At 51.7% G+C, this 15,283-nt stretch overlaps 6 protein-coding genes across 6 annotated transcripts; 3 read left to right on the top strand and 3 right to left on the bottom strand.

The window, feature by feature from the left end:
- Positions 1 to 229: 229 nt before the first annotated feature.
- On the top strand, positions 230 to 3,354 carry GGI43DRAFT_429377 (Transketolase, thiamine diphosphate binding domain-containing protein; the record flags this gene model as incomplete). Its single annotated transcript, XM_083209107.1, has 7 exons — positions 230 to 283; positions 467 to 513; positions 604 to 699; positions 789 to 873; positions 993 to 2,198; positions 2,262 to 2,651; positions 2,722 to 3,354. 7 exons carry the CDS (start codon positions 230 to 232, stop codon positions 2,836 to 2,838), a joined length of 1,995 nt encoding a protein of 664 aa, XP_083064569.1. The 3' UTR covers positions 2,839 to 3,354.
- Positions 3,188 to 4,690, bottom strand: GGI43DRAFT_135585 (DUF5308 domain-containing protein). Its single transcript, XM_083199238.1, has one exon. The coding sequence runs from the start codon at positions 4,098 to 4,100 to the stop codon at positions 3,540 to 3,542; it is 561 nt and encodes a 186-aa protein (XP_083064568.1). The 5' UTR covers positions 4,101 to 4,690; the 3' UTR covers positions 3,188 to 3,539.
- A 2,346-nt stretch (positions 4,691 to 7,036) lies between these two features.
- GGI43DRAFT_392315 (60S ribosomal protein eL36) lies at positions 7,037 to 7,944 on the top strand. Its single transcript, XM_083204544.1, has 3 exons — positions 7,037 to 7,192; positions 7,299 to 7,399; positions 7,485 to 7,944. Exons 1-3 carry the CDS (start codon positions 7,136 to 7,138, stop codon positions 7,642 to 7,644), a joined length of 318 nt encoding a protein of 105 aa, XP_083064567.1. The 5' UTR covers positions 7,037 to 7,135; the 3' UTR covers positions 7,645 to 7,944.
- Positions 7,945 to 7,948: 4 nt separating this feature from the next.
- Positions 7,949 to 10,268, bottom strand: GGI43DRAFT_392312 (uncharacterized protein). The gene is made up of 2 exons (XM_083204543.1): positions 9,590 to 10,268; positions 7,949 to 9,512 (listed from the first exon to the last, which is right to left on the bottom strand). Exons 1-2 carry the CDS (start codon positions 9,724 to 9,726, stop codon positions 8,138 to 8,140), a joined length of 1,512 nt encoding a protein of 503 aa, XP_083064566.1. The 5' UTR covers positions 9,727 to 10,268; the 3' UTR covers positions 7,949 to 8,137.
- On the top strand, positions 10,269 to 11,526 carry GGI43DRAFT_392310 (proteasome core particle subunit beta 3). Its single transcript, XM_083204542.1, has 4 exons — positions 10,269 to 10,468; positions 10,562 to 10,580; positions 10,643 to 11,094; positions 11,163 to 11,526. The coding sequence occupies exons 1-4, from the start codon at positions 10,466 to 10,468 to the stop codon at positions 11,304 to 11,306; spliced, it is 618 nt and encodes a 205-aa protein (XP_083064565.1). The 5' UTR covers positions 10,269 to 10,465; the 3' UTR covers positions 11,307 to 11,526.
- GGI43DRAFT_135823 (calcium-transporting ATPase) lies at positions 11,498 to 15,184 on the bottom strand. The gene is made up of 4 exons (XM_083199239.1): positions 14,949 to 15,184; positions 14,669 to 14,826; positions 11,962 to 14,588; positions 11,498 to 11,883 (listed from the first exon to the last, which is right to left on the bottom strand). Exons 1-4 carry the CDS (start codon positions 15,064 to 15,066, stop codon positions 11,790 to 11,792), a joined length of 2,997 nt encoding a protein of 998 aa, XP_083064564.1. The 5' UTR covers positions 15,067 to 15,184; the 3' UTR covers positions 11,498 to 11,789.
- Between the last annotated feature and the right edge of the window lie 99 nt (positions 15,185 to 15,283).

Raw genomic sequence — 15,283 nt, 5'->3', positions numbered from 1 at the left:
CAGAGCCAGCGGTAAAGTGGGCGGCCGGTGGGTTTGTTGGCTAATGATCCCCTAATACGTGACATAACGTTAACCCCTCAACAGAAAAAAAAAAGGTTCCTGCGTTCAGCAACACCAGGTGCTTTATATTGCTCCCTCCCCCTCCACCTGGTCCCCATCTCTCTTCTCTATTCATCTCGCTATCTTGATACCCCCTTATTTCTTCTTATAGCGCACGCAATTCGCAATCATGGGCTACACAGAGGTTGACCAGAAGGCCATCAACACCATCCGCCTGCTCGCGGTATGTTTTCTCCCAGTTTTCCTACCCCGCCATTGCCCCTCCATGGCAACAGCTCTAGCTACGAGACTTTGAGAGCAACAAGCGACAGAGACCATGAAGAGCGGGCAATGAGTAGACCGCAACAGCAACAAGAAAAAAGAATTAGAAATGAGAGCAATTGACTGACGAGAATCGCCATTCCAGGTTGATGCGACCTTCAAGAGCAACTCGGGACATCCCGGTGCTCCCATGTAAGTTTTCCATGACGCCCAGCGATGCGCATTCCCGCTGCACCCGCCATCCCCGCCCGGAGCTCGCTGCTAACGCTGGATTCTGCACAGGGGCATGGCTCCCATTGCTCACGTTCTCTGGGACAAGTTCATGAAGTTCAACCCCAAGAACCCCAACTGGCTGAACCGCGACCGATTCGTCCTCTCGTAAGTGCATTCGCCCAACACCTTGGGGAGAAACCCCAAAAACCCCGCGCAAAATCGTAAGACTGACAACGCGTTTCTGCCCAATCCAGCAACGGCCACGGCTGCATGCTCCAGTATGCGCTCCTTCACCTGTTCGGCTACGCCCTGACCATCGATGACCTCAAGGCTTTCCGAGTAAGTTTCTAGACTGCGCTGAAGAAGTGGAAGAAGACAGAGGAGACGGATTCCCTTAGCCCTGAGCATAAGAAGGGGCTGGAATTAACGTAGCGGCGCTAACTCAATCCCGGTTCTAGACTGTTGACAGCATCACTCCTGGTCACCCCGAGGCTCACGATACCCCCGGTATCGAGGTCACCACTGGCCCTCTGGGTCAGGGTATCTGCAATGCCGTCGGTCTGGCCATGGCCCAGGCTCACACCGCCGCCGTCTACAACAAGCCCGGCTTCACCCTGTCTGACAACTACACCTACTGCTTCCTCGGCGATGGCTGCTTGATGGAGGGTGTTTCTGGTGAGGCCTGCTCCCTGGCTGGTCACCTCCAGCTCGGCAACCTCATTGCCATCTACGACGACAACCACATTTCCATTGACGGTGACACCAACGTTGCCTTCACTGAGGATGTTGCCAAGCGCTACGAGGCTTTCGGCTGGCACGTCGTCGTCGTCGAGAACGGCGACCACGATCTCCAGGCCATGGAGGACGCTATCAAGCAGTGCCAGGCTGTCAAGGACAAGCCCTCAATCATCAAGCTGCGAACCACCATTGGTTTCGGCTCCCTCCAGGAGGGCACCCACGGTGTTCACGGCAATCCCCTCAAGGCCGACGACATCAAGCAGCTCAAGACCAAGTTCGGCTTCAACCCTGATGAGAGCTTTGTCGTCCCCAAGGAGGTCCACGACCTGTACGCCAGACACTCTGCCGAGGGCGCTGCCCGCGAGGAGGAGTGGAACAAGCTGTTCGCCAAGTACGCCGAGCAGTTCCCCTCAGAGGCCGCTGACCTTCAGCGCCGCCTGAAGGGCGATCTGCCCGAGGGCTGGGAGAAGCACCTGCCCGTCTACACCGCTGCCGACCCTGCCGTTGCCAGCCGAAAGCTGTCCGAGACTGTTCTCAGCAAGGTCGAGGCTATCCTGCCCGAGCTTGTCGGTGGATCTGCTGATCTGACTGGCTCCAACCTTACCCGCTGGAAGGAGGCTGTTGACTTCCAGCCCCCGGCTACCGGCCTCGGTGACTACTCTGGACGATACATCCGCTACGGTGTCCGTGAGCACGGTATGGGTGCCATCATGAACGGTCTGGCCGCCTACGGAACCATCATCCCCTACGGTGGTACTTTCCTCAACTTCGTCTCCTACGCCGCTGGTGCCGTCCGTCTGTCTGCCCTGTCTCGCGTCCGCGCCATCTGGGTCGCCACCCACGACTCCATTGGTCTGGGTGAGGACGGTCCTACTCACCAGCCTATCGAGACTCTGGCTCACTTCCGTGCTCTCCCCAACTGCATGGTCTGGCGCCCTGCTGACGGCAACGAGACCAGCGCTGCCTACTACATTGCCCTGACCTCCAAGCACACTCCCAGCATCATTGCCCTCTCCCGACAGAACCTTCCCCAGCTCGAGGGCTCCGTCATCGAGAAGTCCATCAAGGGTGGTTACGTCCTGCAGGAGGTCGAGGGTGCCCAGGTCACCCTGGTCTCCACCGGTTCCGAGGTTGGCATCGCCGTCGATGCCGCCAAGCTCCTCCTGGAGAAGCACAACGTCAAGGCCCGAATTGTCTCCATGCCTTGCTTCGAGGTCTTCGACACTCAGTCCAAGGAGTACAGACTCTCTGTCCTGCCTGACGGTATCCCTTCTCTGTCCATTGAGGTCATGAGCACCATGGGCTGGGAGAGATATACCCACGAGCAGTTCGGTCTCAACCGATTCGGTGCCTCTGGTGCCTACAAGGATGTCTACAAGGTACGTTTCAATAATTTTCACACACGAAAGAGAAGGAAAAAAAAGACAATTTGCTAATCCATCGCTATAGAAGTTCGAGTTCACCCCCGAGGGTATCGCCAAGCGCGCTCTCCTCACCATCGACTTCTGGAAGGACGTCCCCAACGTCCGATCCCCCATCAACCGTGCTTTCCAGCAGCTCATTTAAATTAAATATCTGCGAAAGACCGAAGTTAAAAAGTTTGATCTTTCAGAATATAAATGGTACACAAAACAGGAATAAAAAAACCTGAAAAGAAATGATGCTTGTTAAAAGGAAGCACATGATTTCACGTAGTGACGACTCTGGGCATGGGAGCATAGGAAATGTTGAGGTTTCATATTTTTTAATACAGTAAAAAAAACAATAGACGAAATATAAAAAAAGGAAAATCGAGATTAAAATAAAAAACACAAACTTTGGATCTTGAGAGCTAAAAAAAGACTTTGTCCACCAAATTAACAAACCCTTTCTTTTAAACGCCATTAGAACCAACATGCTAGCTTCTTTTGTATACCCCCAGCTGATTCTGTGCGACGATACAAAAGATTAAAAAAAAAAAGAACAAAAAGAAAACAGGATACCAGTTCTTCTCATTAACTTGTGTATACTCATCTTTATGCGCCTCGCTCCAAAATGCTGCTTTCCTGTATTATATCGTCTGTTCGTTCCGTTCATCTTTCTCCGGGAGTTTTGTGTTGTCTAAGCTGCGACGCCGCCTGGTTCGGTTGTCGAGCTTTTAAGTAGTTACTTGGAATGGACGCGGCATTCTATGGCCGTAGTATGTCCACTCTATAATGCTTTTCGGTCATCCCCAAGTAATGACCGTTGCTTATTTTTGGGGGGATTTTAATTTATTTTCATAAATGTCACTCGGGGTTGCTGCTGCTCCTCCCGTCAGTGTCCTGCTCCAACCCCTGTGCCGTCCACTCCCTCTGAAACTCTCGGCCGATGCGCTCCAGCCTTGCAGCAGCGCGCCTGGCCTCTCTCGCATCGTCTGATGTGGCGGCGACGACGACGCTGATCAAGGCGGGCGCCACAGTGTCGTCGATGGCGGGCCTTGCGGTGTCAGGGGTGCGAGTACTGCTGCTATCATCATCGTCGCGGATGTGGTCGTGCTCGTGCTCGTCTTTGTATTTGTATTTTGAGAATGAGTCTGACTCGGAAGAGTGATCGCCGCCGCTGGATTCTCTGGGGTCGAGGTAGGACTGTAAGACGACAGCGCCAGAGTCTGGATATTCGACCATGATGCGCTGCGGGCGGCCGAGGTTGGCGCGCTGGGCGGTGGTCTGAGAGGTTATGGCGCTGGAGGCGAGTTTGGTGAGAGACTCGAGGTGGCTTTGCGAGGACGACGACGTGATGAGCGGGGTGAGAGTGAGGTCGGTGAGGTGGAGGGAGAGGGTGGGATGCTGCGAGGGGAGGTTCGACATTGTGAGAGAGGATGGTGAGCTCTTTTGTTCTCTTGGTGTGGCTTTTGCCTCTTGTCTCGCTCTCGGTTCCTCCTCTCTCTTATCTGTTATGCGCGCAGATATTAAATAGAGAGATTTATAGATGTGACTTTGTTTTGTAATTTTTCTTCTAAACGCCAGAAATCCAGCTTCAGGGATAGGCAAACAGCGCGGCCTGATTTGGAGGCGCTGGCAAGTTTTGTCGTGAGCGCCTTATCTGTTTCTGGCTTCCCCCCGTATCGTATGGAGTGGGCGCTGATGACGTCGGTGTAGCGGGTGTTTTGTCTATCGTGGTGTCATGACTTATAGCTCAGCGCGCGCTCTGGTCTTTTTCCAATCTAGCAACGAAAAGGAAACAAAAAATAAGGACACAAAACAAAATTGAGAAAGAAGAAAGAAAAAAGTTTAAAAAAAAAAAAGGAACACGAGAGAGAGAAGGAGAAAAAAAGAAAAAAAGCAACGAGTCAACTGCGCTGAGGTATATTAAGAGGGGGGGGTTCCATTCTCTCTCACTGCTTTTCTTAGCATCTCATTCCCAGGTATCCTCCTTCATTGATAAAGAAGGGGGAGGGGAGGCTGTCGCAGCAGGCGGGCCCTATCTTAGGTAAAGCGGCACTGCGGCAGGCTAAGAGCAGCCACAGGCGCTCGCTGCCTCTTAGTTTCGGCGGGCTTTTGGGGCCAACCTACAGCCTCCAGGTCGTTTTGCTGCTTTCCAGCCCCCCCTCCCCTCTTTCTGGCCCCCGTAGCGGGGACACCCCGCGCTTTGGTGCTGTTTTTAGTGCATGGTAGGATTGGGGGATGTTTCTTTTGTGCTTGTTGCTATACCAGTCTGTACATGTCCCTTGCTGGTACTTTGCGTATGTTGTGCGCTGGTGGGGAAATGAGAGAGGGAAGATGCGAGAGGAGAATGTGGAGGAGACAAAAGGTCACACCATCCGCGGAACATCTGGCGGGAGAAGCGCAAAGGGAGCGTCGAGAGAGGTACAGAGCACGCCAGACCAGACCGCAAGTCACCAGCGCTGTAATAGGCGTCGTCCTCAGGGGCGAATTGATCACCCTGGAGCTGCGCAACACGTGCGTTCACATGGAAATGGGGAATCGACTGCAATCAATGGCATCTCGGCAGATTGAACGACTGAGGGCGCATGCTATCTGCTAATGTATGTACCTTGCTGGCCTGTACGTCGTCTGGAGTCTACTAAATGGATCGTCGCTGTCGACGTTTACCGCCTAATACTGCGCTAAAGCGCAAGCAGGTGCTGTCCAGAACACCCGGCCAGCATAGACTTTCGGTGCCTGGTCGCGCGTCACCGGGTGGCCGATCTGGGCGGCGCCTCATACCTTAATTCACCACTCGCCAAACCCAAAGCGCAATTTAGGTATATAGTCGTACTATTTCTGTTGGAAAATGTGGTTACAGTAGCACATACAATAAATGAAAGTCACCTTGGCTGCCGTCATACCCCTTCCCAACAAAGAAGGTGGTTCTTTTGCGAGAGAGGGGGGGAAGGGTTCATGGCAGAACCGAAATGCACGCGAGCAGCACCATCTGACGACAATCGCGAGACAGACGGGAATAACAGAGCCAAGGATATATAGCAGTTGGGAATAATGGAACAGCTACATATCCTCAATCCACAATTTATGGGGATTTCGTCTATTACTGCCTGTTTTCTGCTGCAGCTACTACCCCAGTACGAGTACGAGATATTATCATGACCATATTGTACTATTCAGTCGGTATAAGTAAAATAAGCGCCCTTGTCGCCGCTGCACATTATCACGACCTATCCACTCTGCACCACTGCGCTGGACAATTCGCCAATGGCGGATGATAGCGAAGAGCAAGGGTCCTTCTGGCTAACAGCCGTTTGGTCTGCACAATGAACGACATGCTGCTGCTGCTGCCAGGGTCGTATAGGCCTAGCAGTTTAGTTAGTGGTCCCAGTACACTAAGAGGATTGAAGCGGGGGAAACGCTCATGGGTAGCAAGTTGGAGCTCTTTTTGCGGGCTGCGAATAGCTGCGTGGGAATAATAACGGCGGCAGAAACGGCGGAGCAAGGATGTCGTTGTTGCTGTCACTTTTTTGTTTAACAGGCACAACGTACGGAGCACTCCGTCTTACGTATGCCCTGCCAATGGCTCGTGACCGCTTAATTTGGATCTGCTTATAACCGAGAACTGATAGGAGCCCATGTTGATGATCCAATGCTTCGGTTCAAACGATCGGGGAAACGCTGGACAGCTCTCTTGCATTTTTCGATCCGTTTCGCCTCGCTTCGGCCATCTTCCTCCACTGAGAATGGACGTTAGCCGATAGCAATTACCATTAGTGCCCATTGCATCAGCAGCTTTAGGCTTGGAAGAACTACAGAAGCTTAGCTTCTCAACAAGAACCGCTAGGCATGACTCGTGAAAGTCAGAAGCAGTTCACGATAAGCTCGTTCTAGAATGTATACGAGCAGAGGTTAATACTGAACATGCTCAGAACTACGGCGCAGGTCTCTGGGTCAATTAGCCCGAGAAGGGGCCTTTTGGAGACAGAGTCAGATAACACGCCGGCAATTGGATCTCCATTGGATCTCCGGAGTTGTCGCCATTTCCTGGTCAACTGAGCAGGCCGTATTCTATTTGGCAATGATTATCTAGAGTGCTTATACGAGTGCTTATACGGAGATACCGAGGATGGCATATCACAACCAAGTCAGCAGCAGCTGCTGCTGAACGTAACAATTGGAATCTTTAAGCCAATTTAGGAAATAGACCCAGTATTTTAAACATGTTCTCCAATCACAGCCAAGCTCAAACTCTCCCAGCGCTGAGAGCTTCCTTATCTTATCGCGTACCCTCTCGCACGTGACCCACAACCTCCGCTTCGGAAAAATTCCCACGGAGGGGACCCTCCACCGCACGAAATTTCCTATTAGCGGCTGGGTCGAAATTTCGAAACCTCTCTTTTTCCTTTCCCACGTCAACGAAACTCGACAATCCCGATCAAGTCGACAATTCATTCGCAATGGCTAAGGAAGCGCCTGCAAAGACCGGTCTGGCCGTTGGCCTGAACAAGGGCCACGTACGTCAACTCGCGATCTCACCTCGTGGAGGATCTCTGCCCTCTACCTTTCTGGCAGACGATGGACGCTGAACTGACGTTTTTTTGGTTTGTTACCCAAATATAGAAGACTACCGCTCGTGTCGTCAAGCCCCGTGTTTCCCGCACCAAGGGACACCTGAGCAAGCGCACCGCCTTTGTTCGTGAGGTCGTCAAGGAGGTTGCTGGGTGAGTTTATATGCCATGTTCCTGTCTCCAATTTTGATATTGGAAAATTTTTGAAGGGTCAGTGCTAACATGTAATTCTTCACAGCCTCGCTCCCTATGAGCGTCGTGTTATCGAACTTCTCCGCAACAGCAAGGACAAGCGTGCCCGTAAGCTGGCCAAGAAGAGGCTCGGTACCTTCGGCCGTGCCAAGAGAAAGGTCGATGAGCTCCAGCGCGTCATCGCCGAGTCCCGTCGTGCTCACTAAACGATTTCTATAAAAATCGAAGCAATGGGAGGGATAATTCGGTAATGGCAAATAAAAAGAATTAAAATAAAAAGGAACAATTTTTTTCTTAAATCAAGCACGGGTTTTTCGCATGGATTCGGCGCGGGTCATGATTTTCGATTGATTCAATTTGGGCTTTAATGCGACGGCGCAGCAACGGTATATAGCTGCGGGTTTTCATTCCGTCAGAATTTTACATTCTCCAAGATATGCCGTCTTTTTGACCCAACTGAGATACCTTTTTTTCTCTCTTATGATAAACAATTGCCCACCCAGTACCTAGTTGTACAAAATGCTTGAATTATGTCTAAATCTGTACTATCTGTGTTGAATATTCAACAGGTTTGTGCCTCTTCGATGGTAAAACAAGGCGGAGAAAACGCCTTTAGCATGTACATGATGCCAATCCATCCCAAATCCGTGTAGGATACAAAAAACTTCAACCGCTCGCTCACTTACTCGCTCTTGTAGTCTATTTCTTCCCAAGTTTCAGCCATTTAGGCATCTTCTTTCCAGAACCATCCCCACCTTCCTTCGCCGGAGGCTTCTGGACCTGCGGTACTGATGGTCCAGCTTTATCATCCTCAACTGTAGGTATCTCGGGCACCTTGATGGTCTGTCCCTGCTGGGCAAAGTTGGCCTTGAGGAAGGGCTGTTTCCGAGCCTCCTTCGGCACGTCATCATTCCACACCAAGCTTACAAGGACTCTGCCTGAGAGCTTATACGCCCGGATGAGGTTGTGCTTAGGGGTGTCTTCATCCTTGATTACGGTTTTGCTTCCGGGGATAACAAGGTGGAATGATTGGCCGTTATTGGCCATGACATGTCGCACGGCCTGGTACAAGAATGCGCCGCTATCTGACGGGCCAACTTCCCAATCGCTGCTGGTATTGTCTGGGAACCGCACCTTGATGAGCACAGACTTGACCGCATCGATCTTGGCCTGCTCAGCCGCCTCCTTTTCCTCAATTTCTCTATCAGACAACAATCTCTTGTTCCTGGAGCTTTCTAGTAGGCGGGCCTGATGTAGTTGAGCCTGTGCGACAGAGGGCGTGAAATCAGTTTCGTCGACTGGGGCAAGGGCGGCAGCAGGTGTTGAGTTTGTGGGAGCGAGGAAGACATTGACAGGTTCGAAGCGTGATTGAGGATCTGAATTCTTCGTTTCAGATTGTATTGAAGATGTCGAGTCTTGTGTAGCTTCGGGAGCTGGCTCTTGCTGCGCTTCGGCCGTGTTGTTGATGGACTCAGCTGGAGCTTCAGTCATGGGTACATCTCCATCAGTGGGTAGATCTTTGGGCTTGTCCTCAGGGACGATTGGAGCCGCATTTTCCTTCTCTTCCTGCTTCTGTTTCTCTTCCTCTTTGAAAAAGGTTCCTATCTGTTCCATCGCCTCATATAGTGTTTGATCAGTCCTTCTAAACGATAGTCGTATTAGGACATTGCCGGAGTTGTGTCCCAGCTGCGACAATGACTTTTGAAAGTCGACAAACGATCCAAGCTCCCGGCCCATGATATTTAAAACTGGCGTCTCATAATATAGCTGGCCAGCACCAGAGTTCTCGCTATTGACCGTCTGGGCCACACCTCTGGCTGTGATATTGATGTTCTTCCCCGCGCTCGCCTCGCCGCTTTCAAACTGTCGCAACACCTGCCATATTGACAAGTCGGAGGGAAACTTCTTGATCAGTCGACCACCGGGGATTTCTTTGGCCTCTGGCTGGGGGATCTGCAGGGCGATTTGAACAGCTGATGGAGACTTTGACTTTTGGACAAGCTCCAGCTTGGCACCGGCGAGGAGACCAGAGGTACGGAACGGTATGGAGAGATCGACTTGTTTCTGTTTGTGTCTACGTAGATGTGTGTTAGTTAGATATGCGCAACATGGAGCGAACATCTCGGTAGAGTTAAGGCGTGTTATGCGCACTTTATCAAGTACTTGTCACCGTCCAGGCCAAGCTTCTTACAAGCTTCAGCCAGAACATCCGACAAGTAGGTGCCAGGGCTGACTTTGATAGTGGTGCGCCTCAGATCCGTGGCGATGACCACGACGTGCGACGACATGATGCCGTATAGTATGAGAAGCTATAATGAAGCTACAATAGCCTCTGGGGTTTGTGGTTGCAGTTTACTGGACTGTCAAGTATGAGAACGGGTGATTTGGGAGCTCTGTACGAAGTAGTAGGACAAGATGGTGGGGTTGTGGCCGTCTTCAGCTGCCGATAGAGAGAGAATAAGCCCACTGCAAGTGACTGTAAATAAAGAGCAGCGAATCAAATAGAAGAAAAGAAGTAAGCAAAAGAAAAGCAACGTCTCTTATCTCTCAACAATCTCCTTTCCTCAGCCGCAGCAATTTGTTTGCAAAAGCTCAAAAACGACAAAGGCAAACTGTCTAAAGTCGATTAGATATCCAGCACAAGACCCACCCGCTTTCTCGAACAATCTGCAGGCAGCCTCGCTCAAGGCGGTCGCACATACGTAAGAGAGCAGCACTAGCCACAGCGGCAGAAGCTCGGATGCAGCCAAACCCAGGCAGGTTGCGCCACACAGCGGCCACGCCAGACCATGTTTGCCTGCGCTTTTGGCGTGCCAGCCAAGCGTGGGGAGAGAGCAGCTGGGCAGCTTAGAGAGACCAGCCAGAGAGAGCTTCCTCATCACCGGCCAAACTACGCTGCAACACTCTACGATTCCACGACTGCATTGATTCGAGCGACGGGTCCTCTAGGGAGAGCACGGCTTATACTTTCACTTGCACTGCTGCTGTGAATATCGAAACTCATACTATAGAACAACAGCCGGCATCATGGTGCGTACCGTACAGTGCAGTGCTGCATTGTCATTATCATTATCATGATAGCCATGGATTGGAAGCTAACGTTGTGCCCTTCTCGCCATATAGTCTTCTCCCTTTTCGATCAGTTAGTTCCCATCCGATCCATCCTATATCCAATCTATACTGACTCTTCTTCTTTTCCCTCAGACGGCGGTGCCTGCGTCGCCATGGTCGGCAAGGACTGCGTCGCCATCGCCTGCGATCTCCGCCTTGGCCTCCAGGCCCTGACCATCTCCAACAACTTCCCCAAGATCTTCCAGTACGGCGACGTCTTCCTGGGCCTGACCGGCCTGGCCACCGACGTCAGCACCGTCAGCGACCTCTTCCGCTACAAGGTCAACATGTACCGCCTGCGAGAGGAGCGCGCCATCGCCCCGCGCACCTTTGCCAACCTCGTCTCCTCCTCCCTCTACGAGCGCCGCTTCGGCCCTTACTTTGTCTCGCCCGTCGTCGCCGGCTTGGACCCTAAGACGGGCAAGCCCTTCATCTGCGGCTTCGACAGCATCGGCTGCATCGACTTTGCAAAGGACTTTATCGTGTCGGGCACAGCGTCCGAGCAGCTGTTTGGCATGTGCGAGGGTCTGTGGGAGCCTGATTTGGTACGTTTCTTGCCTATTGCCCCCTTTTTAAAAGATGTCATTCATCTACTAATACCTGCAACTCATAGGAACCCGATGCGTTGTTCGAGACCATTTCACAAGCCCTCCTGACCGCCGTCGACCGTGACGCTCTATCCGGCTGGGGAGCCCACGTATACATCATCGAGAAGGACAAGGTCACCAAGAGGTTACTAAAGGGTAGACAGGACTAAGCTTGCTTTTTTCATATAAATACATATTACTAGAAGAAGAAAAAAAAAACGGGATATCACAAATAATTCGGGGCCTGCAAGTGACCGAAGCTGTGTATGCTGTATGAACAGTAGGAGAGAGCTGACTCGAACACATCAATCGAGATTACGAATGCATGCAAAAGACAATGAAATAAATAATTAAAAAGACTCCCAAAAATATCACTTTTGAGAATCATCTTGTCGTCTATTTTGCGCCCCAGTTATGCCCTATATCATACTATCCTTACTTCACCTTAATTAAGACTTATTATAGAGCCAAAACAGGTCGTAGGATATCATACAGCCAAGCCTTTGTACTGAACGCCGAGTCACAGCTTGTTTACCCATCCAATGCGAGTCAACTAGTGAGTAAAGTCTCTCTTCCTTCTATATACCTGTATGCATTGTATATGTGTATATAATGTATATATACCCTCTATTTTTTTCTTCTTCTTCTCCCATTTACTCCTCTTTCTTGGCCTTGATGGCCTTGGGAGCCGGCTTCTGCTGCATGAAAAACTGCCTCTCAACAACCTTGAGGATTTCGTCAAGAATCCTAAACGAGTCTTGTTAGTTCTCAATTCTAAAGTAAGGTGAAAAGATAAAGAGGAATGGAATCGAGAGTAAAACTTACACTACAGGCGCGCTGATGATAGTGACAGCTTGCCATTCCAGCATATTCAGCGGCAGGATAGCAAACAGATTCTGGAGAATTGGCGTGTAGAGGAGAGCAAAGTGGAGAGCCATGGACAGAGCAATGGCGTATACGAGCATCATGTTGTTCCACAGCGGCAGAGTGAGGAGCGACTCGCTAGATGATAGAGCGTTCATGGCGTTGAACATCTCAATCACGACGAGAATCGACAGAGAGACGGTAGAGGCGGATTTAGCCATGTCATTAGAGAACATCTCGCATCCGATTTCGGGGAACTCGGCTGAGCAACGGTGGAAGCTAGAAAGCTGTCGGAAGGTAATCTGGGGACCCTCAGGGTTGTACATGAACCACCAAGCATAACCAGCGACAGTTGCAAGACCGACATAGGTGCCAATGATAAGGTAGCGCATAAACAGCCAGCCACCAATGAGAGGCTCATCTCTTCTACGAGGCTGGCGCTTCATGATGCCGTGGTCGGGTGGGTTAAAGGACAGGGCGGTGGCGGGGAGACCATCGGTAACGAGGTTGACCCAGAGCAGTTGAACGGGGATCAGGGCCTCGGGCATTCCGAGGGCTGCCGTCAAAAAGATGGAAACAACCTCACCAATGTTGGAGGAGATCAGGTAGCGGATAAACTGTTGGGTGTTGTTGTAGATGGAGCGGCCCTCTTCGATGGCTACCTCGATAGTCGCAAAGTTGCTGTCAGCCAGAACCATGTCCGCGGCAAGCTTGGAGACGTCAGTTCCAGAGCCCATAGCCACACCGATATCAGCCTTCTTCAGAGCAGGGGCATCGTTGACACCGTCACCAGTCATGGCAACGACCTCGCCAAGGGACTGGAGAAGGTCAACCAACTTGGACTTGTGGCCGGGCTCAACACGAGAGAACAGAGAGGCCCTCTTAGCCGCCTCCAACTGCTCGCTGGGGCTGAGGTTGTCGAATTCGCGTCCGGTGTAGCTCTTGCCTTGGAGATCTTCATGCTGACCAAAGACACCAATCTGTCTGCAGATGCTCTCAGCGGTGTTGCGATTGTCACCGGTGATGACAATGACACGGATACCAGCATCTTTGCACTTCTTGATAGAGGCGGGGACTTCAGGACGGGGAGGATCCAGCATGCCAACCAATCCAAGGAAGGTCATGTTTTGTTCCAACTGGGCATACTGTTCGGTGGACTTGGCAGATCTGACGAGCGGGTTCTTGGAAACATCTTCAATGCTTGCAAGAGCAATGACACGAAGGCCACGGTTACCATATTCCACAACTTCCTTGAGCAGAGTGCTCTGGAGCTTTTCAGTAAGGGGAACCCTGTTGCCGTTGGCACCAACAATGGTGCTTGTGCAGCGCTCAATGACGGATTCGGGAGCTCCCTTGACAAGCAGTTTCTTGGCTTTGCCGTTCTGGACGAGGACTGACATGCTCTTTCGGTCGCGGGAGAATTCGTAAGTCGCAAGTCGTGGCAGCCTCTGTGCGTGCGCAGTGCTGGCAAAGTGTCCGCAGTCCTCAAGAGCAGTTCCAGCAGGGGCACAAGGGCCAACCTTTTCAACAAGAACTCGGAGAGCGCCTTCGGTGGGCTCGCCAACGCTGGAGAAAGTAGCTGTGCGTGAATCATAGGCGATCTGAGCATCATTGCAGAGAGCAGCGACCTCGGCCATCTGAAGAACAGTAGAAGAGGTAGTAGCAAGATTCTCGACAACCCGGCCGTTCAAGGTAATGTTGCCCTTGGGAGCAAAAGTAGTGCCCTCAACAGTAAGTTCAGTCAGATCAGTTCCGGCTTCGTTAAGATAGACCATCTTGTTGACGCTCATCTGGTTGGTAGTGAGTGTGCCAGTCTTGTCAGAGCAGATGACACTGCAGCTTCCCAGAGTCTCGACGGAGGGCAGGCTTCGTACAACGGCGTTCTTAGCAGCCATTTTGCGAGTACCAAGAGCAAGACAAGTGGTAATGACAACCGCAAGACCTTCGGGGATCGCAGCGACACCCAAGGAGACGGCAATCTTGAGGTAGTAGATGGCTCCCTTGGTCCAGGTACCGTGGCTGGGGTCGTTGAAGTTTGGAATATTGATCAACCAGACGAGGATGCAAATGACGGTAATGACCTTGGCCAGGTTATCGCCGAAATCGTTGAGCTTCTGCTTCAGGGGAGTAGGTTCAGAGATTTGAGCAGTGATGCTTTCGTGGATATCTCCAATCGCGGTGTTGGAGCCCGTCAAAACGACAATGGCCTTGGCGCGTCCAGTGACGACCGTGGTACCAGAGAAGAGCATGTTGACCTGATCTTGCAAGACAGCCTTATCGTCTTTGACAACCGCGGTGGAATCCTTGCCAACACTTTCGCTCTCTCCAGTCAAGATAGCCTGGTCCACAGAAAAGCTGTTGCTCTCGATAGAAACAATACGGCAGTCGGCGGGGATTCGGTCTCCAACAGCAACCGAAACGATGTCACCAGGAACAAGATCATCGGCCTTGACTCGGGATACATGGCCACCGTTTCGGAGGACATTGGCTTCGTTGGCAGAGTATTCTTGCAGAGCGGCGATGGCCTTCTCGGCACTGCTTTCTTGGGAGACACCGACGACGGCATTGAGGATCAGAATGGTGAGAATCTATGCGTACAAGAACATGCGGTTAGAGACCAGACCAAACTAGTTATACCGGCGAGAATACAGGCTGCGGAAGCACTTACAACGGCGGGATCGACAAATGCACTCCAGCCGCCCTCGTCTTCGAACAGAGCGAGAACAAAGGAGACGGCGGCAGAGCCGAGGAGGATGATGACGAGTTGATCTTTGAATTGTTCTAGAATGAGCTCCCAGAGGGGAGTGGGAGGCTCTTCGGGAATCGCTACGCTAGAGTTAGCATCACAGGCATCAAGTCAAGGTTGTATCTGATATGGTGGGGCTTGCAAGTCGGCAAAAGAGACTGGACAAGAATTTTGGAGGTTTTGGGATTCGGGGACTGCGCACCATTGCGGCCGTGTTTGTTTCGAAGCTCGGAGACTTGGTTGTCAGTCAAACCGGTCTGCTCCTTGACGCTGAAGTTGGCGAGCACCGCGTCGATGGGAAGGGCGTAGGCGTTATCCATGGTGGCGGGTTGCGCCGAGAGCGGCGGGGGGGCGCAACGAGATCTGGGTCCGGATCGAGGCTCTCGCTATTAAAATAGAGAGGCTCTACTATAGCTCTGGATGCGAGACTTTGGAGGATTGAAGTTGCCAAACACAGAATCCAAGAGTGAAAGACAAAAGAAAGAAAGGGACAGCAAGGCACTAGTAATAGTTTACGGGACAAGGCAGCGGGCTGCC

The sequence above is a fragment of the Trichoderma evansii genome, assembly GCF_050947405.1.
Source record: "Trichoderma evansii strain SZMC 28006 chromosome Unknown GGI43scaffold_2, whole genome shotgun sequence".
In the NCBI taxonomy this organism is placed as follows: domain Eukaryota; kingdom Fungi; phylum Ascomycota; class Sordariomycetes; order Hypocreales; family Hypocreaceae; genus Trichoderma; species Trichoderma evansii.
Note: the sequence above shows the minus strand (reverse complement) of the source record. Positions and strands in the feature narration are given on the sequence as shown.

Excerpts from the sequence above, each read along its gene's own strand:
- GGI43DRAFT_135823 (XM_083199239.1), bottom strand. The coding sequence starts at position 15,066 with ATGGATAACGCCTACGCCCTTCCCATCGACGCGGTGCTCGCCAACTTC. Across the intron at positions 14,827-14,948 it reads AAACAAACACGGCCGCAATG|CGATTCCCGAAGAGCCTCCC; the intron begins GTGCGCAGTCCC and ends ACTCTAGCGTAG. Across the intron at positions 11,884-11,961 it reads ATCATCAGCGCGCCTGTAGT|GATTCTTGACGAAATCCTCA; the intron begins GTAAGTTTTACT and ends AGACTCGTTTAG.
- GGI43DRAFT_392315 (XM_083204544.1), top strand. The coding sequence starts at position 7,136 with ATGGCTAAGGAAGCGCCTGCAAAGACCGGTCTGGCCGTTGGCCTGAAC. Across the intron at positions 7,193-7,298 it reads TTGGCCTGAACAAGGGCCAC|AAGACTACCGCTCGTGTCGT; the intron begins GTACGTCAACTC and ends ACCCAAATATAG. Across the intron at positions 7,400-7,484 it reads GTCGTCAAGGAGGTTGCTGG|CCTCGCTCCCTATGAGCGTC; the intron begins GTGAGTTTATAT and ends AATTCTTCACAG.
- GGI43DRAFT_392310 (XM_083204542.1), top strand. Across the intron at positions 11,095-11,162 it reads GTCTGTGGGAGCCTGATTTG|GAACCCGATGCGTTGTTCGA; the intron begins GTACGTTTCTTG and ends TGCAACTCATAG.
- GGI43DRAFT_392312 (XM_083204543.1), bottom strand. The coding sequence starts at position 9,726 with ATGTCGTCGCACGTCGTGGTCATCGCCACGGATCTGAGGCGCACCACT. Across the intron at positions 9,513-9,589 it reads GGTGACAAGTACTTGATAAA|ACACAAACAGAAACAAGTCG; the intron begins GTGCGCATAACA and ends ACATCTACGTAG.
- GGI43DRAFT_135585 (XM_083199238.1), bottom strand. The coding sequence starts at position 4,100 with ATGTCGAACCTCCCCTCGCAGCATCCCACCCTCTCCCTCCACCTCACC.